General features: G+C 37.1%; 1 protein-coding gene across 1 annotated transcript in view; it reads right to left on the bottom strand.

The window, feature by feature from the left end:
- Positions 1-14,613: 14,613 nt before the first annotated feature.
- The window catches only part of LOC115410793 (heparan sulfate glucosamine 3-O-sulfotransferase 6-like), a 29,935-nt gene continuing 19,030 nt past the window's right edge, over positions 14,614-25,518 (bottom strand). The window contains 2 exon segments of the mRNA XM_030122584.1: positions 14,614-16,199; positions 16,202-16,338. Of these exon segments, the coding sequence (XP_029978444.1) occupies positions 15,721-16,199; positions 16,202-16,338 (616 nt within the window). The 3' untranslated portion in view covers positions 14,614-15,720.

Raw genomic sequence — 25,518 nt, 5'->3', positions numbered from 1 at the left:
GTGATCTGGTCCTCTGTCAGGGCCCCCCAGGGATGAGATGTGATATTGTTCCCATCTCTGGGTCCAAAGTGGGAATTAAGTGCAGCCTGGCTCCCAGCAGTAGACAGGAAGAGGACACTGCCTCCAATCTGCTCGGGTAATCACAAGAGATAATAAAGCTTGACCATCTCTTTTCATTCTGATGGCTAACGTTTACTTAGACCAAAGTCCTGGCATTCAATGAAAACACAGTGAGAATGAGTCAGCATGCACTTTTATCTGTTTGAGTCTTTTAAATCAACAAATAAAAAATTGATCTAATAGTCCCATAATAATGATGTGAAAGATTGTGGAACTTATTCACTGAAATGAAAAACTTTCTGTGAGTCTTTGTTACAGTGTGGAAGATGCAAAAGGATCTAAGAGAATCTCATTGCAGAAATTCTGTTTTTCATTTTTATGCACTGAGTTTCATTGTGGTTTCATTTTCTTAACCCATAAAGACCCAGTGCTACTTTTGTGTCAGTTCCTAAATGGATTTTTCTCTCTATTCAACCTTACTTAAGTGATTTATCACCATTTATTACAATATTATCCTCTGTATTTTGCATTTTTTCTGTGAAAATCAGGTATTTTCCTATATTCAATTTACTGATCATGTAGATGTTCATTTAAAACAATTTTTAGCTTTTCTTGTCCAGCATCATAACAGCAGAATAATAGTCTGGCTGCCTCTTTGAGCTGAACAAATTTGCTTTGCCAAGGGAAACTTTATAAAGTATGAGGCTCCCCTTGATATTCCACTGTCTTTATTTTGAATTTTGTTGAACCACATTTCGACCCTGGACCTTGACATGAAGGAACAGGGAGAAGGAGAAGAAAGGGGGAGGAGAGAAGGAGAGAGTGAAGAGGGGAGAAAAGGGACGAAGAAGATGGTAAAGACCCTCAGAAGAGATGTAGATGTTCATAAAAACTGTACAAAATCCTTTTTTTTTTTTTTTTTTTTTTTTTTTCTTAGCAAAGATATCATTAACTGAACATAAAAACAAGTGTGTCCATCCACTGTCATTGATCCAACTCCATGGGTTTTACTGGTGAATCAATGTTGTAGAAGATAAAAGTGTTTCCACATTCACTACAAAGCTTCTGAACGTCCAAATGGGTCATATCTGATGACCATGAAAAGATGACAAACTGTATTTTACATCAATTATTTACATGTATTAGATAGATAGATAGATAGATAGATAGATAGATAGATAGATAGATAGATAGATAGATAGATAGATAGATAGATAGATAGATAGATAGATAGATAGATAGATAGATAGATAGATAGATAGATAGATAGATAGATAGATAGATAGATAGATGTACTTTATTTATCCCAAACTGGGAAATTACAGTGTAGCAGCAGCATAATACACATTCAAAAACAATATAAAAGCACAGCAAACATGAGTAAAGAGAAATATAGCATAAGAGCAAACACTATACACTGTACACTATAAATTAGAAGTATAAAAATATCTGGGAATAATCTGGATAATAACTGTCATGTGCTAAAATACAACTGTAAGATGAAAAACAAGTTGAAAAACAGGTTGAAATATTCCAACCGAGAATGTGCAAAGTGACATTTAAGTACAAATGGATTTATGACCAGAGACCTCAGACAGACGTAAGTTTATTGTACAGTACTATGGGATGTGGCGGGAAAGATTTCCTGAACCTGCCTGTTCGACATTGATAGGATAAGTGAATCAACAGGTATTCAACATTTTAGATCAGTAGATGATTTTGGTTGACTGTGGCTGTTTGGGTCTTGATGGGTTTAACCGTTCATCTACAAAGCAGGTCTCCTCTGTAGAATCCACCACATTTCTATGGTAGCTCCAAACCATCTCTCCTCTCCTTCTCCTCTTCTCCTTCATCCAATGTTAAGATGTTTCATTGTTGCCTACAGGGAGCTGGTTGTATCCCACGGAAAAATAAATAAATAAATAAATAAAAATGGCATTGAAGTCATTGATCACCCTTGCATTATGCATCATTTCATACAGAAAAGTAGTGAAATATCAGAAATATGTTGGAAAATATGTAGTCGGTGAGGTCCTAACTGTCTCTCTTCCATGATCTGTTCAGATTCGCAGATGTCTCTGTAGCTTCAACATGACCAGACTCTAGGGATTTTTACTTCTTTTAATATGTTTTCACCTCACTTTGGAAGATTGAGGTAAAACGTGCCAAGGCCATTGCCATTTTGGTGTTGGTGATGTGTATCACTTGCAACAAGAAATGCAGTCAATTGAGCCGTTAAACCCAAAACCAGATGTTTCTTTACTGTCTTTGCCACAAACCATGGCTTGTAAAATGATCTTTTAAATGGACAAACAAGTGTAAAATATGTGTAAAAATGAGTAAATTATTCATTCGGGATTAAAAAATTATTTGTCTTTCATCATTGACCAGAATTCATATTTTTCCCGTTATCACACCCTTTAAGATGAAAAACACAAATTAAATAATTAATTATTTGAAATAGGAGAATGGACTTTATAATTTACAACTCATTACATATGACACAGTGGCAATAGCTAATGTTTCTGTACATTGCCGGTATCAAAACATCGAGCTGCCTGAAATTAGTCAAGACACTTATATTTAGATAGCAGATTATCACAAATTTGCCTCAAGAGGATTTGCAATCTGTACAATATATGATACTCTCTGTCCTTTGACCCTTGGGGCTAGTGAGGCAACACTCCCCCAGAGAAGACCCTTAATAGTGAAGAAAATGTAGGAAAGCCACAGAGGACGGATCCTTCTTCAGAGTGTAATAGGCTCTAAGTGTTTAATATGTTACAAAATACACTGATCCCTCGTCTAATAAACTCAATAGAAGCGCAGCAACACAAGCACTGATGAGGAAGCCTCATAAAATCCTTTTTGCTTTTCCTCTTTGCATCGTTCCCTGAGCAGCTGAAAGCCGATCACGTCCCCGAAGACATTTTCTGTCTCCGCAGAGGGAGCGAACGAAACTCCATCTGACCAAAATGAGCCTTCAGAGCAGGACTGCAGCCGACAAGAGGAGACCTGACTCCCTAGACATCTGTTATGTGGAAAGGCATCTAATTTACCTTTTGGTGCAGAGGGAAAAAACAAAGGGAAGTAGGTGGAAGGGGAAGTGTAGAATTAGGGTTGGGAAAAAGGAAAAAGATGTCTGTAAGTCTGCTAAGGTCTGTCTTTGCTTTTGCCCTGCACATTTTAAGCACATTTTATTTAGTAAGGATGGATATTTTTGATTTCTGATGGTTTTATTTTAGCATTTTTAATCATCCACTCAGTCACAAGTAAGTGCTAGACACACGAGTTACATTTTGCAATGTGAATGTCTTTCTCTTGTCTGAAGTGCATTTTAAAGAGTGACTTTCAAGATGGTCTGGGTGCAGACGAAAGGACACAGGATCAGAAACAGCTGTGTAATGGCAGGTCCCTCACACAGAGTTACACAGTGACGCAGCAGCATTCTGTTTTTGTTGTCTTCATAAATGTTAAATATTAAACAAACCACATGTGAAAAAACTTTGATATATTTATAGCTTCGTTTTGATTTCTGTTATGTAAATAATTATCACTTAAAACATGAGCCCTGTCCACACCTGTCTGTGTTGTCCACATCCATGATGACTGCCTGTTGTTTTATTTCTATACTGAACCCTCTACTTGGATTTTCTGTGAAAATTATAACAATGATAGACAATCCTTCAACGCTCCTCTTCTACTCCTCTACTGGAGCAACAATGGACAACATTAGCTCCCAGTGGTACTGGAATAGAGAAACGTAACAGGACAGATTCCAACACAAACATCCAGTTAACACATGTATACACATATATATATTTATATATACATATATATATATATATATATATATATATATATATATATATATATATATATATATATATATATATAATTTTTTTTTTTTCCCATTGTTATTTATTTAATCAATTTCTTTAGATTGTCAGCTAACAGGTTCAGTGTGTTATAGTAAGTGGCATCTAACAGTAAAGATGCAGTTTGTTTAACCCATTCTGTGCTTTTTATTCAACTCATAAAGACTTAGTGCTATTTTGGTGGCAGTTTCCTAATTAACTTTTTTCCATATTATTTAACCCTTCCTAAGTAATATTTCACCATTTATTATAATATTATCCTCTATGTTTTGTGTTTTTTTTCTGTGAAAATAAGATATTTTCCTACATTTAATTTACTGATCATGCAGATATTCATTAAGAATCAAATTACAGTTGAGGTTTGTTATATCAGAGACAGAGAAAACTGAAGAAAATATGACTTTTTCAAAAAACACATCATCAACTGAATATAAAACGAGTGTCTCCATCCACTGTCATGGATCAAACTCTATGGTTTTACTGGTGAATCAATGTTGAAGATGATGGTGTTTCCACGTTCACTATGGAGCCTCTGAACATCCAAATGAGTCATATCTGATGACTGTGAAAGATGACAAAGTGTATTTTTCACCAGTTATTTACTTATATTTACCTCCGCCAAGGAGGTTATGTTTTTGCCAGGGTTTGGTTGTTTTTTTGTTTATTTGTAGGTTGGTTAGTTAGCAAGATAACTCAAAAAGTTATGGATGGATTTTGATGAAATTTTCAGGAAATGTTGATACTGGCAGAAGGAACAAATGATTAAATTTTGGTGGTGATTGGGGGGGTGGGGTGGGGGGGTGTCTACTGATCTGCCTTGGCGGAGGTCTGCGCTCTCCAAGTGCTTTTCTACTGATTTATTTATTAATATGTGCTTTTTAGTTCAGAAGTTATTCAGCTTTTTAGATCAGTAGATGATTTTGGGTCTTTGTGGGTAAAGGAGATATTAACTCTGATCTGAAGTCAAAAAATAGAAGTCCACCTTAAAACTGACCCCCCGGTATAAACCAAAAAGTCCCACTGAATCTTAATCATTGTACGTTTAACTGTAAGTAGTTATCAAAAGAATCTTTAATAATTTGAACTTCAGTTGATGGAAATCAACTGTAAAGTACAACCAACCTGTTTCTTTTGGTTTGGAAGTAGTTTGACGTGCATTTTAAGGGTCAGAGGTCATCCATAGATATCCACTGTGGGGTCAGCTTCATTAAGTGCTAATGACCCTCCCTAAGGGCAAGTTGTCCTCCCTCTACCCCTCACCCCCTCCTCTTTTCTGTCTTTACTCAGCCTCTCCTCAACCTGTTCTCTAACCTTCTTAACCAAGCTAATTAAATCCAGTTTTGATCCAGTTTTGATCAGTACATCTGCACTACATCTCTACATCCTCTTTCTTCTCTCTGCTAGTGCTTCCGCTACCCTGAAAAAAAAAAAAAAGTTAAATGACCGAACCACCAAACATCTTGGATCTGAAACAACACAAAACCTCATTGAACTGGCTCTGCTGAACATATGGTGGAATCAATGAGAAGGTCCATTCATTAAGCAAACTGTCATCAGGAGGCCACTCAGATGGAAAATAACATATACAAGCATGCAACACAGGAACTTGGATTCATTCCCAGTGATTTGTAATTAATGTATGGTACATGTCTCGTTCCTTCTCGTGATCTGCTAATTAGAGAGGAAACACGGGTGCAAATTCTCTCTGCTTTGCTGGAGGAATGTAGCTCTCGCAGCCAGAACCAAGTGTTTCTCCTAATTTGAAGCTTGCCTGTCAGAATAGAGGAGGCCTCATATTAAACCAATCACAGGCTGTATGATCTGGCATCTGTACAGGCACTTATGAATAACCAACAAGTTTGAAGGGGCCTTTTTGATGTTCAAGGCTTTAATTCCGCTCCCATTTTAGGTGATCAAGTTGCTATTAGTAGCAGGGCACAAGCATCCAGCGCAGAAGTCGACCTTCAGTTCAATTACTGAGCGGTTTAGAGGGGAGCGCTGTGTGTTACAGATTAGTTGACATGCTTGATCTCTGCCTTTTTTGATGGTCCTCTTGCTCACAAATTGACGTGGTTTCCACAAGAAAGATACATATTTTGATGTGTATTAGCCAAGGATTGCTCAACTAATGACAGTTAAACAAAATAACTGCTTCATCCTGTGGTCTCTTTGAAAAAAAGTATTTGGAGTGTAAGAAAAAATGTGGTTCACATTTTAGGAAGTATTTATTGTTTCCTGAAGCAAAAGTAGAAATAATACTCGAGTGTTTCTAGATACTCTAGGACAGTTGTTCCCAACTTTTTTTGGCTTGTGAGCCCATTTTAACATCACAAATTTCTGGCGGCCCCAGACATTCAAAACAGAGACATGTTTTTTTTTTTGCTAAAATTAATTTGTTTTTGATCATGTAATAGTTTGCTATACTATGTTGCAAATAAACATTGATTTTAGACATTTAGGCTATAAAATGTATATTATTATGGATGTGGGCAGAAAAGCCAGGTGTAGATTACTGCGCAAAGTGAGAATTTTATTTTCCTTGGTCAGGATATGTACAGTCAGTCCAGGTTGTATTTACAAGGCTGACAATTAATACTGAACAAACAATAACTCAAACTATGAATTAAGAAAGAGCTGCAGCATCTGAAACTGACCACAATGAACATTTGAAAGATAAACAGTATCACAGTGCTTCAGTTTCAGCTTCAGAGATTGTCATGTCTTTTATGTATTGTGATTGTCTCTGTCAACTAACCATACATTTTTTATTTTTATTTAATTTTTATCAACTACTAGAAATTTCAGGCGACCCCATTTGAATTCCAGGTAACCTCATGTGGGGTCCCACCCCCAAGGTTGTAAGTCATCCTGGGATGACTATGTATCACACTGTTCATCTCTGAGAGTTTACACAAGATATGGCGCATTTATGTAAATATATATTTTTCTCTTAGTATTAGTAGTTTATATATTTTTAAATATATTTATAGTAATTCTTTTCTGCATGCCATTCTTAAATGCCACTTTATTTGTTAGTTATAATTTCCTAGTTAAATTATTCTATTTCTATTTTTATACATCTTAAATTCTCTTGGAATTCTGTGTGGACGGCAAAGTACGATTTTCATTGTATATTAAATAAATCTAGCTATATTACATAAATTAGACCTGTACAATCACAATGACAGCTTTTGCAATTGCATGACACACAAAAAGCAACAATTTAAAACTCCAGTGTGTCTGGTGATATTAGTTTTCAGGTTTAAATGTATTTTGTATAACATGCAAACAGTTTTTGCTTTGTTTTCTATATATTTTTCATAATAACCAAGAAGTACTACATATACCAAAATAACTGTATCATGTCTTCATCATGTTATGCAGCCCTACTACACAAATATTTAATTACAAGCAAATGAAGTCAGTTCAAAATGTAAAAGTAGAGATGTAAATTGAGAAAAATAATATTATATTAAAAAGTTTTAAAAGAAAAAGTACTCATTGTACAGGATGACCCTACAGTGTTTTTTTTAGACTGTGTTAGTCTTTAGTGTTTGTGACTGGAAAATAGTCAGAAAAGCTAAAACATAGAGCAGTTCAGGAACTAGTTCAGAAGGCAGAGTGGGTTGTCATGTTGGTGGTTAAAATCCCGCTCCATCTCAATCATTCTCTCCCATTGCGTCCTTACCTCGAGTGTTGCTTACACTGGTGTATGTGAATGTTTGGTGGTTCCATTAGTCTGGTTCCAGGACAGCTTTGGCAACACATTTAGTTAGAGTGCTGAAAAGTACTATATAAATCCAAAGCATTATTATTATTAAGTACATTTTAATTTTGCAGTGTTTCTGTGTGGGAACAGGTTTAGATTTTGTGTATTGTACAAATAAGGTAAGGTAAGGCAAAAACAAATAAAGTCAAGTAACTGCTGAATTATAGTTGAATACAAATAAAGAAACACAAAATAGAAATATTCAACTGAAGTACGAGTATCTCAAAATTGTAGCATAATACTTTGGTAAATGTACTTTTTTTTTTTTTACCCATTGTGCATGTTAATAAAGTGCCTTCTTGCTGAGAACAATAGGGTTGAAGTGCCAGACTCAGGTATGTCTGGCAGACAGCAGACTCTCACTAATCCTCACACTTTCATAGTTTGAGGTCAAAGGGCAACAGATGACTCCTCTATCAAGTGACCACCAGGGCTACCCCTACCCACAAAATGAGTGTTATCACTCCTGAGAGCAGTTGTGTCACATCCAATATCCATGCCTCGGTGTAGGTTATCTTACATTGAGTGGTCTGCATTTTAGATGAATATTTTATGTTGTTCCTGATTGAAATCTCACAGTCGTGGTATAGCTACAACAACAACAACAACATAAGGGATCATACATAACACAGTCACACAGAATGGTTTCTTCATGACCTCCTCCCTCAATAATGACCAATTTAGGTCTATCATTCACAGAAAATGAGTCCATTACACATCGATGGTAACATATTCAGCACGTTCCCCTTATTGCTCTGAGAATAACCCCCTGCACATCAGGGTCAAATGACTATAGGTAACCCTGCTGGAGGAAGGCACTTTGAACTCTGACCCCAAGGCAGACCAGAGCGCTGATCCTGACCTCCTAGAGGAGAGCTGGTCTTAGAGTGGGAGAACAGCCAGCGTGCACAGTTGTTCGAGTCACTTCAGGAGTGAGAGGAGATGTTGTTTGGGTCATTAAAAGGGAATGTGGACAGTAGTGTGTAGGGCAGTGGGAACAAAACACACTTGTTTTCAGCTCCTGCATTTTTTGTGTAATGTTGGCGAATGCAATCAGCAGAATAAAATGTTACCATTGTATATTTCTGCAAACCTATGATACGTATAATCTTAATGTGATTTCTTATTGAAGGATTTCTTGCCTCAGTTTAGGTTGGGGTGGGGAGTATTAAACCAGGACATTGCTGCTGGAGATTAGACACTGAAAGTTTTTTAGCTTTAGGCAATGAAGTTGCTTTGGTTTGTGTTTAGGGTCCAGTGTATAAGATTTACAGGGGTTCAGATGGACTTATATGCAGAAATGAAATACAATATCCTTAAGTATGTTTTTATTAGTATGTAATTACTGGAAAATATGCATTGTTGTTTTTATTAACTCACAATGAGCTGTTGAGAGGGAATGGGTCACTGTTCAATCAGTCTGCCATGTTCCTGCAGTAGCTCCATTTTATAGTGGGCATGTCCAGTGTTAAGATGCATTACCCTTGTCTAATACATGTGCATGTCCACCAGAGTTAATACTCCTTAACTGAAAAGCCCAGTACAGGGAAAATACACAAACACTGGCTTTAATGAAGGACTTTTGGGTTTTAATAGTGATAGAAAAATTCTGAGATACCAACTAAGAATCAAGACAGAGTCACTGGATTCTGGAATTAGAAGACTTTACTTGTGGCAAGGAGTCAAGTACATACAACAAGATGCAGCAGTTGACTGACTAACACCAGGAAGTCTAAGTTCTTATGAAAGAATATGGATAATACAATCATTGGTCCAAGTGTCCAAACATAATGACATCGATCAAGTTCACCATTGGCTTAAGTATCCAAAACACAATGATGCATGGGTTCGTTTGCACTCTTCTGTCACCTACCCGATGGCCTGATATCCCAAGGGCAACAAGCTGCTCTGGCCCCGAACTGGCACAACAAAACAGAAAACATGTGGATAAAGAAGAAATGGTAGACATATCCTGGGTGTTTTCTTACAGGACATGTCATCACGACCCATCCATGACTCGTGCTCTTCACACCTGGTATTTACAGAGAATGGTGTAGTATTGTATTTCTCTAACAAATAGCCATATGATAGGGTGAGGATGTAAGTAGAGCAGTGCAATCATTCAACTTTCACACTAGATGTGACTAAATATTACACATTACTAAAGATTGTTGTTTGGTTTGAATGTTACTAAATGCATTGGGAGCGATTTTTTAGTCACATCTTGGAAGACTTTTTTTCTGTGTTAAACCAAGCACTGATGTCATTCCCTAACTCTAAACTAGTGCTGCCAGTTGCTAAACCTACACATAAAAATTTTATAGTTACATATTGTTGCTGTTAGGCGGAAACCTCATAAGTCCATTTTTGGTCTCTTTATTTTGTCATAAAATGATTCTATTGGTCAGTCTTCACATTGGCCTGATGGCTTTAGAAATTTTTAACCAACGAAAAGTGTTGAAAATGGCTTGTGACTGCATGTCTAAACTCCATTCATTTATTCAGAGTATACATCGTTTTTCAAGTTTCCTGAAAGATAACTGTTTTGGACATAAGACGTTTCCACCCGACAGCAAAAATATGTACATAATTTTTGTGAGACTGAGGCATACCATGAAAGATTTTAGTTCAGTAACATTAAAATTATATGTATCCATGATTTGCAGAAATGTACAACAGCAACAATGTATTTGCATAAATGAAGTTTGAGACAAATGCATTGCAAAGCTCCAAATAAAAGAGAACAAAACTGGTGTTGAGTCGCTCATGAATCCCATTCCTTTACCAAAGATAATAAGTATATGTTGGAAATAATGTGGAGGTTCAGGAGGCGTCCTCCTGCTGTTCCATGCCTGACTGGACCTCCATGCACTGCTCCTTAAGCAGGCTGGTAGACTGGCAGCCATTCCCCTGATGCTTCTGTGACGATACTTAACCTCCTCTACAAGGGTCACCAGTCACTTTCATTAAGTGTGTAAAGATCTCAAGGGGTGACGTTCGTCCATCCATCCTGATATCCGGGTTCGGTCTAATCCATGCTGGTGTTTGGATTTTTATATGCCTTCAATGGAGCCAGACGCTCACATAGCCAGACCAATGACAGGATGGTCATTGTGTGAGAACAGAGAAATATATCAGGGATGGAGCCAAAGCAGCTAGATAAAGGGCTGCTCTGCAGACCTGCAGCTGAACCATCTTGTTTGCATATCAATACCTTTAGGGTTGAATAACTTCAGTCAGCTGATGAATGAGAGATTTGGTACTATCTCAGGTCTCAGAGCTCTCCAGTGCAAAGAGAAACATAAAGGAAACTTTATGCAGAGGGGAACTTGACGACATAGTTGGCTGCTTCCCTTTACGCACTCTTCACCCATGAATGGGGTTGTGTGACTTGAAGATATTCTATAACTGCAGAGCATGCAAGGTGGAAAGTGAATACCACCCAACTGTCAAACCCTAGTAAGTTTTGGTAAAAAAAAAAAAAAAAAATCTAGAGGTAAAAGATGCTGAGACATAGATGGCTGCAAAAGCTTTGTATTGGCCTAATTTCTAATCTTAAAAATGTCTCCCCTGAGGTAGAAATATTATCCCACTATATTTAGCTACCTGATTTGCTGTTTCTGATGACAGTCCACTATCTACTGTGGAGATTGCTGAATGATGAATAGTTAAAAATACTGTTCATTAATCATGGCTTCAGATAGGATGTATGGAGGAATAAGTAAAAGATGGACCACCATATCACTTATTTATCAGAAGTTCTTAAAAACACCCAAAACAAAATACAAAAGAGACATGAATGACTGAGGCCCTTGCCCCACAATTGTGCTGGAAAGCTAATTTTTTAAGATGGTGCATCATGGTAAAAGTTTGTGCACCAACATGATACTTTATTGTGTACAAGCTAAAATTTTGTGTTTGGCTGGTTTAAATGGCATTTCTGTGGCCTGTTTGTTTCTCCGTTCCTATCAGAATGACATTTTTATAGTTTTATTGATTTGAAAACTGTGAAAATAGCCCCGGTGTTGACAGTATTTTTATGTGTGCATATATATTTTTTAATATTGATGTGTTTTTATGACAGTAATCTGAATACGAACCATAATGATATACATTTTTAAACAAATCTCTCTAATTCTGATGTCGACGGTCCGTCCGTTTAATGAGGCAAACCATTCTGAGAGTATTCATGAATAATTTCACTATATGTTACATTAACATTGCAATTTACGTAAGAGCATTGTCTAGGCTGTTATGATTTAATCCCCTTCTAAATACATTTACTTGAGTTTACATATTGTGGAGATATTATAATGATATTTGATGAAATAAGGGGCATTGTAGCTCTTTTAAACACAGTCGCAGAAAAAATGATCAGACTATCCAAAGTCATCCCAAAAAAAAAAAAAAAAATCAAGTACTCACTCCTGTGTGTATCATGTGATTAAAACAGACAGGGAAAAAACGTGGAATGCCTGAAAGCACTGTTTTTGGCAGTACAATACCATAGTTATTGATGTAGAACTTAAGTGAATTTGGTTATTATCAAGAAAACCATGGAAAATGGCTTGATATCAGCTCTTGAATCAAACTCTTACAAGCTATTTTTGTTGTTTCCATTATATTTGTCCAAACAAATGTACCGTTAGTTGTACCAGGCATTAAAATGAACAAGAAATTGAAGAAAACAAAGGGTGGTCTAATAATTTTTTCTGCAACTCTATTTGATTGGTTTCTTTAAACTGGTTTCTTGGTTATTCCTGGTGAAAAATGGTAAACAGAGATTAGAAACTGCTGCCATCACTTATTTGTAATGAAATAGAGTAAAACCTCAAACGACAGCATAAATAAGAACCTTGACAGAACCGCAGTCAGAACAGAAACCCCACAGCAACTGTGCAACCTTGGATAGATTAAAATCAGCCCAGGCTGAACACCATATACGCTGAGCACCGCTGTATATGCCCTTGTGTATTTGTCTTCAGGACTTGCATCGATTACAGATGTTTGGAAGATATATCAAGTGTTAAATAATATTTTACAAATGTATGATAGCGACCTGCACTCGACCCCTGAATTAAATCAAAGTGACAGTGGGACATGGTACATATAAGCACATATCCCCACCGCCTATAAACTAAACAGGCAGTTATTGATCCGAACCATCTCCCTTCAGGCGAGGTCCCTGAGGTTGAGAATGCAATATTAATGGATCTGGGGAGTTGTTGTATGCCTGTGTGTGTGTTTATTTGTGTGTGGTTGTGTGTGGGAGCATGCGTCTTCACCTCATGCAGGGAGACTCCATTAAGCAATGTAGTGGTAGTGGTCAGCAGTTTATGGCATCCAGGCTCACAGGTCAAGGGGGAGCCAAAAGGTCAAAGATTGCCAGCCCCAAAAGGTCTCCAATCAACTCAGTGAATTGATTGCTTACACATCAGAAAAGCCGCAGGACTGTGTTAACTTCAAATTTAGCCCCGGATGCCTGTAGCCACATGACCTCACCCTCCCATTAGCTCCGTTCACTCCATACACACTTTATTTTACACTTTGCAACTGTTTGAGCTGATGAACTCTGACTGACCACTCACTGCAACAATACTGGGATAGAGTTTCATCACAGAACCGTCTATTAATATGCTTACTCTTTATGTTTAATGTCGGATTTCATTGCAGAAGATGCTAGAAGGTAATAAAAAACAAACAAACAAAAAAAACTTCATACACATAACTGTCAATTCATGGTATTTGTGGAGCTCTTTTCTGTTTAAGATTAAAACATGCCATATCAATGTTGTATGTAATTTCTTTTTTTCAATTTTTTCGTATTTTTAATTTTTTTTTTAATATAAATGCAGACTTCTGGGGAGATATGTGAAATGTAGAGAAGGGGCCTCATTCCATAAAAGCACAATAAGGTGAAAATGAGGTAAGAGACACAAGACATAATGAGATGGAAAAAACACAAAAAAAATCAAAAAGATGTAAAAGCTACTAAGAGTGAAAAATGTCTTTGAAGATGGAACAAGACATAGACGTAAAAAGTAAAAAAAAAACGAAAAAAAACCCGAAAAAAAAACCCCATTGCAACAAGGAAACAACATAAAAAACACAAGATGAAAATAAAAGTAAGAGTTAACAAAACAAACAAGATGTAAAAGACATAAAAGTCACATAGACATTAAAGTTTCCTTAAGATGAAAAAAAATGTAGCAGTAAAAGATACAACAAAATACAAACAATATAAGATGAAAACAACTTGAAAGACACGATATGAAAATAGCAAAAATGCCACACAAGGAAAATGAAGTAAAAGGTGCATAAATGAAAAAAGAGGGAAAAAAAGAAAATTTTATAAAACACACAACAATGGAAAATTATGTAACCAACCACATATGATAAAACAAAAATGATGGAAAAGATGCAACAAAGGACAAAACAGGGCAAAAATGTGACTTTCAGACATAGGGTTTTAATGGAGGAAAAGTCAGTTGTATATTTGTGTTAGCTGGTGACTGTGTTACTGTGAGACTAAAAAAGTGATTGTTGATGTTGATATTCTTGAGTGATGTTCATTAATTCTAGCAAAATACGTTGAAGCCGGTAAAAATGTCGATATTATGGCAATTCAAGTAATAGCTTTGTAAATTTGGGTCCTGTGGAGACATCAAATTGATTTCTTGGGTATTGAGCCGAAAAACTTTGGGAACCACCGCAACAGAGATTGATTACATTTTCTTTTCTTTTCATGTTGTGTCTGGTAGGTCTATTATGAACACAAAATCATCATCTGCCCCACAGATGTATTTTATATCCCCTGCAGCACCAACATCATTTGGTTTGTAATAAATACAAAGAAGATGATCTGAGACACGCAGAGCAAAAATCAGCACAAAACACATGTTTTGAGAATAAAAGTTTTACTTAGAATTTCAGCAGAGTTTCATATACAAAAAGTGTCAGAGAAAACATCTCAACAATAGTTTGTCATCTTATAAATTAAGCTTTTAGAAATATACAGTTGCATGTACAGGAAGTACTGTTGACGGTAATCGAGTGGAGCAAAAAAATCACAGATACAGGTGTGAGGAGGATTTCACACTGTTTTATAGTGGTGACATAAATAACAGCACATTTACAGCACATAGTGCACACACTGTCATTCCATTATGTGTCAGTACCAGGCGTTTTTCCATTTGCGAAATCTTATGTATGATGATAAATGACAGTCCAGAAAAGGAGCTTATATGGAAAGAACTGCAGAAAAACACATCCTATGTCTAATGCATGTATTGTATGAAGTAAAACTATTTACCCAGTAGTGATGATTGGATCACAACAGCACATTTACATTTATTTGATTGTTCCATCGTGCGTAATTCAAAACTCTTTACTTCTTTTCTCACTTTCAGTGCTGTTTTTGTAGTAGAGCTCTTCCATCCTTAAAACTCCAATATGTTATTTGGTTTATCATGGCTTTACTTTCTGTCAAAGCCTGTTACTCTGCTGCCTTTTGGTTTAACTTTTGACATGTCTTTTTGCAGAGCTGGCCTCTTTTTGGTATTATTTGAATGAAGAGTTCGTGCTGCTAAATGTTTCAGACAGGACTGTGAGCTTACTTCTGGCACTCAGGGTGACAGAAGGCCACAGGTTCCAACTTAGAAAAAAAAAAAAAGCATGTTTCTGTCTGGATTGTGCTGTTTTATTCTGCAGCAGTAGGTTTAAGTCACAACCAACGCATCCCATCCAGAAGCTGTATGGAGCCATGCTTGTTGAAGGGACTCAGCGAACTTCCATTCTCACAAGTTTTGTTGGCATGTCTGATGTAAACCTGGAGCAAAACAGGAGCATCTGTTGGCAAAACGTCAGATCCTGATTCAATTCTCTGAGCAACAGAAACAAAGATCTCATTTGCACAGTATGAGTTTTAGCAACACAAAATTCCCTGTCTGGTGTTGCTTGTTGGTTTAATAAAAACATCACAGTCATTTTTTAAGAGCTTTGGTGAGAGAGCATTCAGTCCCAGCCAAAATCGTGGCCAGTCATTTGGTAGAACTTGAGATTGAAGGGTCTGTAGAAGTCTCTGAGTCTCAGCAGAACCTCAGACGGGATCTGGGGATGGGGCCTGCCCTTGGACTTCCCCAGGCAGCGTGGCCTGCTGCTCCCCTCCGGCTTCTTCAGGCAGGGGAAACCTTTGGTCTGGTTGAAGTAGAAGTGCTTGTCTGTCACGACACGTTTGAGTCCCAGGAAATCCTGGACCCGGCCCATCTCGCCAGCTGGGTCGGTCACCAGCCGCTCACCACTGACAAACAGAAAGCGTGACAGCGGGAAGAATCGAAGCCAGTTTTCGAGATGCTTGGCGTAAATGCCGATGCGCACGGCGCTCCAAGACGTGTCGATGAGGCCTGTGGTGGCGTTACGGAAAGCCAGGTTCTGGAAGGATGGAAGCCCGGGGGATTTGGTCAGGGTCTGAGTGTAATCAGAAACAGCCCGGTTACAGGGTCCCGAACAACCACGATGAGCTTAGTGTGGCGACTCATGGAGAAGACGCGACGAGGGGCTTCTTTGGTGATGAAATAACTGGGGGTCTTCTCCATGGTGATCTGACCCTCCAGTGTACGAGGCATCAAGTTTCTGAATAAAACAGAAAACACACACAGAGGAAAACTATTAATAAAACTGTAGTGTATTTGAAAAAATGCCAACATATGTTCCATATTACCAAAACATCTATATATTACAAAAATAATCCATTCCCTGATATTCTCATAACTCTCCAAACATTCCTTTGATGATACCTCAGCTGCCTCCAGGCCTTTTTGATTTCACTTTGTAATTAGTGGGCTAAATCTGTGATTAGAGGCAGATAAACATGACATTAAGCTCTGGCATTGATGGAGTGACCATGTCAGCACAGGCTGGAGAGGGAGTCTTTGAGCGGCTACTGTAGGAAAACCACAAGGCTATATTAACCTCAGAAAAGTAATTTCCTCTCATCCTCTGCCTTCTCCTAAAAAGGCTCATAACAGCCTGGACTCTGTCTCTCCTCTTGTTCCTCACTGTGCTCCTCGGTGATGGCAGATTTGGTCCCACAGGACTGAAATCATAGCCGCCTTACTGTCATACCACCTAGTAGTAGTTGTACAACATGACTGGAAAAGATACCATCAAAACTACTGTAACTTATGATATGATTTTAGAAAATCCCACAAAACTCTTTTTAACAATTCCACAAATAAACTGTCTGATGAATTTAGAGTTATTGTTTGGATTACGATGATTGTTTGAACCAGTGTTTGTTTTCTCTGTTCTGACATCTTCATCTTGTTGTGTCTTACATATTTTCATCTTATTGCAAACTTCAAATAATAACTATGGAAAATGTGAAAATCAAGCTTTTATACTTGAAAGAAATAATAATTTACTGCTCTAACTACTGGTGTCAGCTGATACTGATAATGACATTTTTGTCCAGTCAGTGGATGTGAAACAAAAAATGGAAAAAGAAGAGAGGAAGTCTGTTTGAAATTACAGCAGAAACATGAGGTTTTATGACAAAATAAAACAGCTGACTCTGATGCAGTATTACTACTGTGTAAGTGTTTGGACCTAATAAATGACTGGATTCACCAAACTTTTCTACAGTTAAATAAGGACAAAACTGAGATTATGTTATTTGGCATCAAAGAGAAGAGGGTTAGTATCAGCAGATATCTTGTGTCACAGGCTCTGAAAGGATCGAGGATCACACCGGTGACCTCTGTGTTTTACATGCCTCAGATCTGACCTTCACTGACCTTATCACCAGCTATCATCAAAACAGTTTTCTACCAAGTGAAAAATATAAACACAACTAAGAGTTTTGTGTCCCAAGAAGACTGAGAGAACCTCATTCATTCCTTTATCTCCAGGATAGTCAATTACTGTAATGTTTGAGACTTTAAACCGGACGTTAAACTAAGACTAAGACAGGACTAAGAGAAAAGAACACATGACACCATGTCTAAAATCTATACACTGGCTTCCAGTTAGTGACAGAACAGACTTTAAAGTACTACTACGAGTCTACAAATCACTGCATGTTTTAGACCCACAGGAAATTAGTGATATACAGGATTTAAAGAATATAAAGTCTTAGATCCATGGACTCAGGTCTAGTCGAGCCCAGAGTCCATACAACACATTAAGAAGCTGCAAACAGCTGGAACAAACTGACAGGAAAACTTAGATTTGCACAAATGTTGATGCAGGTTGAAAACATTTGAGCCTATGAATGAGTTAAAATTTACACTTCTCCCTTATTGCAGTGTAAATCTGCAGGACTGTAAATTCTTTTAATCATTTAATATAGATTTTATAAAATAATTTTATTCTTTTCTATTAGTTTTATGTATCCTGCATTATCTTCTATAAATAAATTGGCCATATTTTGGGGAAAAAAAAGGCTTTGACCAGTGTTGACAGAATATTTAGGGAATTATATCAAAAATGTCAATGCAGTGTAACCACTGAAAACTGTTAAAGTCAGTAAACCTGCTTAAAAACATAAAATTCTCAACAAAACATATTCTAATGGACTACTGATGTCCTAAGTTTTAGAATTAATTTATGTCGGTTGAGTCAAATTTAATTTAAAATAAGATGTTATACTTCTCTTTCCTTTGTGGTTTAACCATTTGACATGATGTAACCAAAGTATCAGGTCCATTCAGTCATGCGAATGATTTTTCTAATGACATAAAACCAACATCAGTACAAATGTATATCATAACAAACCTTATTCCTGTTTTTAAAATAACTTCTTTATCTTGCCAACTCTTATTTGTTACTAACTGTAAAGTATTAGAATGTGTAATATTATATAATGTAAACTTATTTTTTTTAAATGTTATTATATCATTGTAGAATGTATTATTATACAATGTATATAATAAGTATATAACTATATTACAATACTGGACGGTCTCAGAGCGTCTGTGTGTGTGTGTCTGTCTGTGTATCTGCGCGGTTCTGAGAAATTGAGACGTTTTTAATTTGGTACCTACAGTTGAGGAATAGTCCCATCTCAACATTAAATATCTTTTTTCTTTAGTAGGACCAATATTTTGGGCGATATTAGTAATTTTGGAATACAATAGCCTTATGATCACATTACAAGGCCAATGACGGTTGATGGGAAGCGCAGTACCACATTGCATGATGGGAAATGAAGTTAAAAACAGGAACAACACGTTTACTAACTTCAGTCCCTAGATATCGGTATTAATATAATAATTGTCATTTAAATTTTAAAGAATGACTAACTAAACATTTTGTTTATGTCATTACTGATAAAATATAGACTAACATCTTTTCCCAGCAGTCAGCTCTCCCCAACATAAAAACTACCACATCTAGAACCTGTGGTTCCCCATGGGTCAACGCACTAGTATTATATAATTATGACTACTGCATTATGATATACAATATATATCATGTATATTGGCTTTGGACAGAGTTTATTTTTGATATGTGTAATATTTTGGAGTTATTTTGTGGAGCTGGCATGGGACTTTGTGGCCAGTAGAAAAAGATGGGGTAAGGAGGCAGGAGTATTTAAGTTGAACTTCATCCCAATCCTTTTTTGAATATGTTTTCTTTTTGTTTTCTTTTTTTTCTTTCTCAGTTTTTCTTGGCTGTTTTTGGTTTTAAATTCAAAATAAAAAACAAACAAACAAACTGTTATATACCCTTGAAAACTTAATTATGAATACATTTTTTTATTGTAAAGCCTGGACACACACTAGACCTTTAATATTGTTGTTGTTGTTGTGATATGGCTGTTTCCTATTCTCAGGATGAGTGCATTATTCTCAAAAAAAGGATGGGCAAGTCATAATAACCTGGAATTATCCACTACTGTACAGAATATACAGGCTGTAACAGTTCCATTAATGATGAAAAACAGAGGATAAATGATCCTGTAACACACAGGTTAGTCAAGTGGAGACACCATATGTTCTTGTCTAATCCTGGTTGTTGCCTTTGGCCATGTGATTGTTATTATCATCAGTAATTTAGGTATTCTAGGCACACTTTTAGAAGAGCAGGCAGCCGTCTTCCACATGATCTTTACCCCTACTTAGATGACTCAGAGGCTGAGAAGACATAGTGCTTCAAAGTTCAACAAACCCTGATCAAAGCCTGCGTTTGACTGAGAGTCCCTATAACTTGCCAGAGCAGATTGTATATAAAATGTGGGAAACGGGAGGGAAAGGAAAACCTATTTTTCTCTCGTGTCGTTTATTTCATTCAAATGCTACTGTAACGCTAAAATGGAATCTAATAACCTCCGCTGTGAAACATATCCTGCCAATTTTCCTCTCTTTAGAAAAAAAAAAAATAGGGGCAGATCTAAAGGCAAAATCTCAGGCTCAGTTTGCGTTATAGAAATCTAAGTATTGAGGAATGCCAGTGTTGCAACTGTGAAAGCTCTCTCAGCTAATTTCCATTGGCTCTCCCTCCCTCCTCAGCAGGCATGTGGTGATAGTTGGGTCTGAGTCTTCGTGGTTGGTCTGTAAGTGAAGGGCTTACAGGACTCTGAGCCCTGGTGTGTGGTGCTGCTGGGGGATCCAACACACACACTCCTCTCCAAAGCCCAGCATGTCCGCTGGCATGAAGCTCTGAGGGTAACACCAAAAACACACCTTATGGTATTCATAAAACAATGTATTACATGGCTGGGGAAACACAAAAATGACAGAAATACGGCAACTTTTCTCTGGGGGGAAAAGTTTAGAAAAATAATTCGAGCTAGTATTAACATCGGGATATATTACAATGAGTATTTGAGGTCAATGCATAAGCTACAACCTATCGCTCTGAAGCCAACTTTCTGAAACTGTGGCTTTTTTTGTCACCACATGACGTGAGTGGGAATGCAGTTTTTATGATTCTCAGTCCCAGGAAAAGAGAGGCTAAATTTCTCATTTGGATTCAAGGAAATTTTAACAACTCGGAAAGGAAATTCCCCCCTCAGATCCTCACATCAGTCTGCGAGGTTATTTAGTGCTTAATTGCATTCTTTCGGTGCATCCACTTCGCCTTAACCAACCGTCTACCTGTATTTTCCTACGTTTCCCAGAATGACTCTTAACAAACCCACAGAGTAAATGCCTGAGCAATTAGGCCCATATTTCCAGCAGAGAAGAAGTCAAAGTTGCATCCTCTAATCTACATAGTTTTGGCTGGGACTGCATTCTGGTCCATTAATAACACTGTTGGTGGAGTCTGTTTCTTTTATGATGATGTCTCCAAGTATGAGTCCTGAAAACTGGTGCAAAACAGTGGCCACACAACTAATACCTCTTCTCCAAAGGGACTGGATTAAAACCTGATAAATCATTTTTCTTCTGAAAGTTGAGAGATCTAGAAATGTCTAGAATAACAATTGTCAAAACCTGCAAGCAATAGTCAAACACACAAAAATACTCATCACAGTGTCAATGTGTTTTACATTTTCTTGTAAATGGATTCAGATTGTTCCCACTTCCCTAAATACATATTCATAATGCATAATAAGAATGAAGTCAGACACTATAGGTGTGTTTTCATGATGTTACATCTTTCATTTTTTGTCTGGTGATATCTTCTCTTTTGTTTTTTGCTTGTGTCTTGCTTTGTTTTTCTGTCTTTTCTGTTGTTTTTGCAATTTTTTTTTTTTTTTCACTTTCCATTTTATGCCTTCAATGCTTTTTTTCCTCTTGTATCGTGTTTTGTTTTGTTGTGACTTATTTGATGTCATTTATGTCATGTCATGTCATTATCATGTACCACATTTATGTCATTTATGGTATATGTGTCTTGTTGCATGATTTTGTTTCATCTATTTTTTTCTTGTTTAGTCATTAATGTCATTTATGTTGTTTTCATCTTTCTGTATCATTGATGTAATTTTTATCTTGTTGCATCTTTTGCAACATTTTCATTATATATTTTCTGTAACCTTTCCATCTTGTTGTATTTTGTTGTTTAAATTTTTGTGTCATTCATATCATTTTCATCTTCTTTGATAATTTATATTGTCTTCATCTTGGCTCATTGTTCATTTTCATCCTGCTCATCCTTTTACAATAATTTCAGTTCATCATGTCTTATTTTGTTGTTATTTTAATCTTGCTTCATTGTTGTTTTCATCTGGTCACATCTTTTACCATTTCACTTTGCTGTGTCTTTCATCACCTTTTCGTATTGCATTTTGCTTCATTGTTTGACTTCTTGTTTTTGTCTTGTTTTTGTGTTTGTGACACTTTTATGTTCTTTAAATGGCTATACAATCTTTTATCTTGTTAAATAATTCATGCTATTTTTTTTCTTGTGTCTTTTATTCTTTTTGCCATGTTGCATCTTTTGTTGTGATCTTAAAATGACTAAATGAACACAAAAGAAATGCTATATAAAAACATACAGAAAATATATGTCAAAACTGCCTGTTTTCAGTCTGCAGCTGCTGTTTGGAGGTTGTTACGTACAGGTAGCAGAAGAGAGGAGAATGCCAAGTGAAATAGCCCATGAACCAGACTATTAAACAACAGTAAATATGCAGGCATAGAGAGTAATGATTCCTCAATTTTTTGTACAGATGTTAAACATCAACACAAAAAACTGACAACAGGCATTTTCAAGAACTCATTGTTGTTATTTTGCCTTTATGGTTGTTGCTTTCAGGGTTTTAAAGGGCTGAATGAGATATGACAAATGAATATATTTTATTGCATTTGAATGTACAACTGTACTGTATAAATCTATTTTTTTGTTTTTAATTTATTCAAGAAAGGAAAAAAAATATATGTTGCATTTTAAATACAGTGCCTTGAATTGCTTTTCTTAGTTTAACCAACCAAATCCCCTCCCACCCTTCCCACATACATACATACATACATACATACAAACTATCACCAAACATTGAACAAAACAAAACAAACAAACAAACAAAACAAAAATAAATAAATAAGGGGTGGGGGTGGGCACACAATAATATAAATCATGATATGGGTAAATTAAATAAGGGACGCTTTCATACATTATTTCTAGCTTACAGGGTACATGATGCTACGGGAGGGTGTTGAGCCTATCAAAATACTAAATTAAGGGGTCCCCAGTTTATGGAACTTTCCAATTGGAAATCTTTGGAATCAGTTGGAAAACTCTATAAATAAATTTGACAATAAACTAAATTATTAGTGTTCAGTTGTAGGTGACGACATCCACTACCCACAACCAGCCTCGAAAGCAGGAACACCAGAAGGGGCCCGAGTGTTTGGGCTGCTTGGTGTTGTGTGAGCGTGTCTGCAGTGCTAAATGGATGTTTAATTTCATCCAATCAGTCTAATGGAAGCGGCGGCGCTCCATGTGAGCCTGAGTGGGGCTTCCATTGACATCATGTTTACATTTTGGACCACTAGGCTGTAATCACAGAACAGCCTGGCCGCAGTAGAAAGACCAAGAGGAGGAGGCCACACAGCGATGGAGCACATGGAGGGGGTAGGGTGAGGGTGGGGGAGTTGGAGAGAAAACAAGAGGAGAAGAGTGGGCAAGAGTAGAGAGAGGGGAAGGTAAGAGAGAAGAAAAAGGCAGCAGCGGCTCAAGAAGGCACGATATCCAGTCATTAACTCCTTGACCTACTAATCAGGAGCTGCTAATCTCTAATAAACATGAAAAACATGGTGATTTTTCTTTTATCAGATGCCTGTCCTCTGTATTGTTTCCAAAAAGGGTTCAGGGCAACCAAGCGACCTGATGTTTGTTTTCATCACACCTTTACTGTTAGCATCTGGAGCAGGAATGCAGCCGAGAAGGAGTTTGAAAGTACACAGATGTGCATTTATCTGTGCATACAAATGTGTCCAGGCACTCTAGATACACACACACACACACAGGCGTGTGCACGCACACACACACGCATTTAGTTGTGGTCTGTGTGGGTGGGCTGAGTTTTATTGGGGTCTGCGTAAAGGACGGCAGGCTAGCAGGCTACTGTTTATGACTTGGACATGAGGGCACAAGACCTATGACAGGCTCACAATGAAAGACAGAAGAGAGCAGCAGAGAGTTTTTACCTCTGCCAAGGAGGTTATGTTTTTGGTCTGTTGGTGTGTGTGCAAGATAACTCAATAAGTTATGGCGGGATTTGGATGAAAATTTCAGGAAATGTTGATACTGGCACAAGGAACAAATGATTAAATTTTGGTAGTGATCATTGGGGGGGGGGGGGGACTGATCTGCCTTGGCGGAGGTCTGTGCTCTCTGAGTGCTTTTCTAGTTTATCTATGTGATGTTATTTCATTTTTATTCAGCTTTTTCTAACTCTTGCAGTATTTACTACACACATAAGGCATGTTTACATATATTATAGCTAAATGCATTCAAGGCATCAAGTATTTCATTTTTATACATATTCCATCTCCTAGTTTGGTTAACATGATTTATCTAATTCCAGCTTTATTTATTTTTCATCACATCCTCAGAGAATAAAAAGTTTTCAGGTAGTGGTGTCGTGACTGGCTGATTATCTTTTAAGGGAATCATTTGGAGGGTTCGTGTTCTTTTACTTGTCTTCATGGGAAACTGTACAGAAATCAGTTAAGAGCTTAAAATAAAACTTTAACATTGTGGCCTCTGTTACTGTCTAGGATGCAGTTACTTTACTCTGAGTCAGTAAATGCCATAATTTTAATCATCCATTGAATAAAGTTGAAGCTACCTACTAATGCTAATATTTTTAATCATTTGCATCTTTTACATCTGTTTTCTCTCATTTCTAAATATTAATTTTTATTTATTGAAGTCTTTAAATAGAATTGGATTACACAGCTTGTTATTTCACAACATAATGCTTTATAATTTCATGATGGAGAAAAACATATTCAGGTAGTGTTGCTACAAAGAAATTATAGCATAAAAGAGAGAAACTACAATCTCAGCTTCTTGCGTGCAAAAAAATTATATAAAATTGGGAGATGGACACGCTCTAAAAAAGAGAGCTAATGTTAAAGAAAATAAATATGAAATATTTTATAAAAAGAGCAAATAAAGCAGTGAAAAAAGTAGTATTCAGAAGGTTATTAGGTGAGACGAAATAGACATAAAGTTGTGTAATGTTTTTTAAGGAGGTTGAAGAATTCTAGTCATTTTTTTAAACAAATCCCACTGAACAGAATGAGCTTCAGATGAAGGGTTTCACCCTCAGACATGGGTCTCAAATTTCTGCAAATATGTGTAGTTTTTAAAGTAGAAAGGGCACCGACAGGTATTGCAAACACATGGGCTATTATCACTTTTCCACTGGGAAGCACCTACACACACCAGCCATGTTCGACTCTTTGCACACCACCCATCTTTCTCTTTCTCAGTTTTCTACTACGACGATTGCACACACGCATAAACACAACACACAAATACACACGATAATAACTATCTGAACATGCTTTCCACAGGATGGATCCACATCTGGGAGCAATGATCTCAGTATGTGTGTGTGCATGTGTGTGTGTGAGCTATGGCGGAGATGAGGGAAGTGTTTCTGGGTTAGGAAGTTTCCCCTCTGGTCCCAGGGTGAAGGAGCCTTTGAAAGCTGTGATCCATATACTGGGGCTCCACACGGGCCCCAGGCCAGAGAACCCGGACTCCCACCACCCACTACCACCACCTTAATCCACGCCACTCTAGGAAATGGACTCTTGCACCCTGAAGGTCAGAGGCAGATGGTTGTGATTCAGAGGGCGAGACCACCAGGGATCACAGGGGATCATGTAATGCAACATGTCATCATCTGCA

The sequence above is a fragment of the Sphaeramia orbicularis genome, chromosome 19, assembly GCF_902148855.1.
Source record: "Sphaeramia orbicularis chromosome 19, fSphaOr1.1, whole genome shotgun sequence".
NCBI lineage: Eukaryota > Metazoa > Chordata > Actinopteri > Kurtiformes > Apogonidae > Sphaeramia > Sphaeramia orbicularis.
The sequence above is the reverse complement of the archived record's forward strand: the minus strand, read 5'-3'. Positions and strand labels throughout refer to the sequence as shown.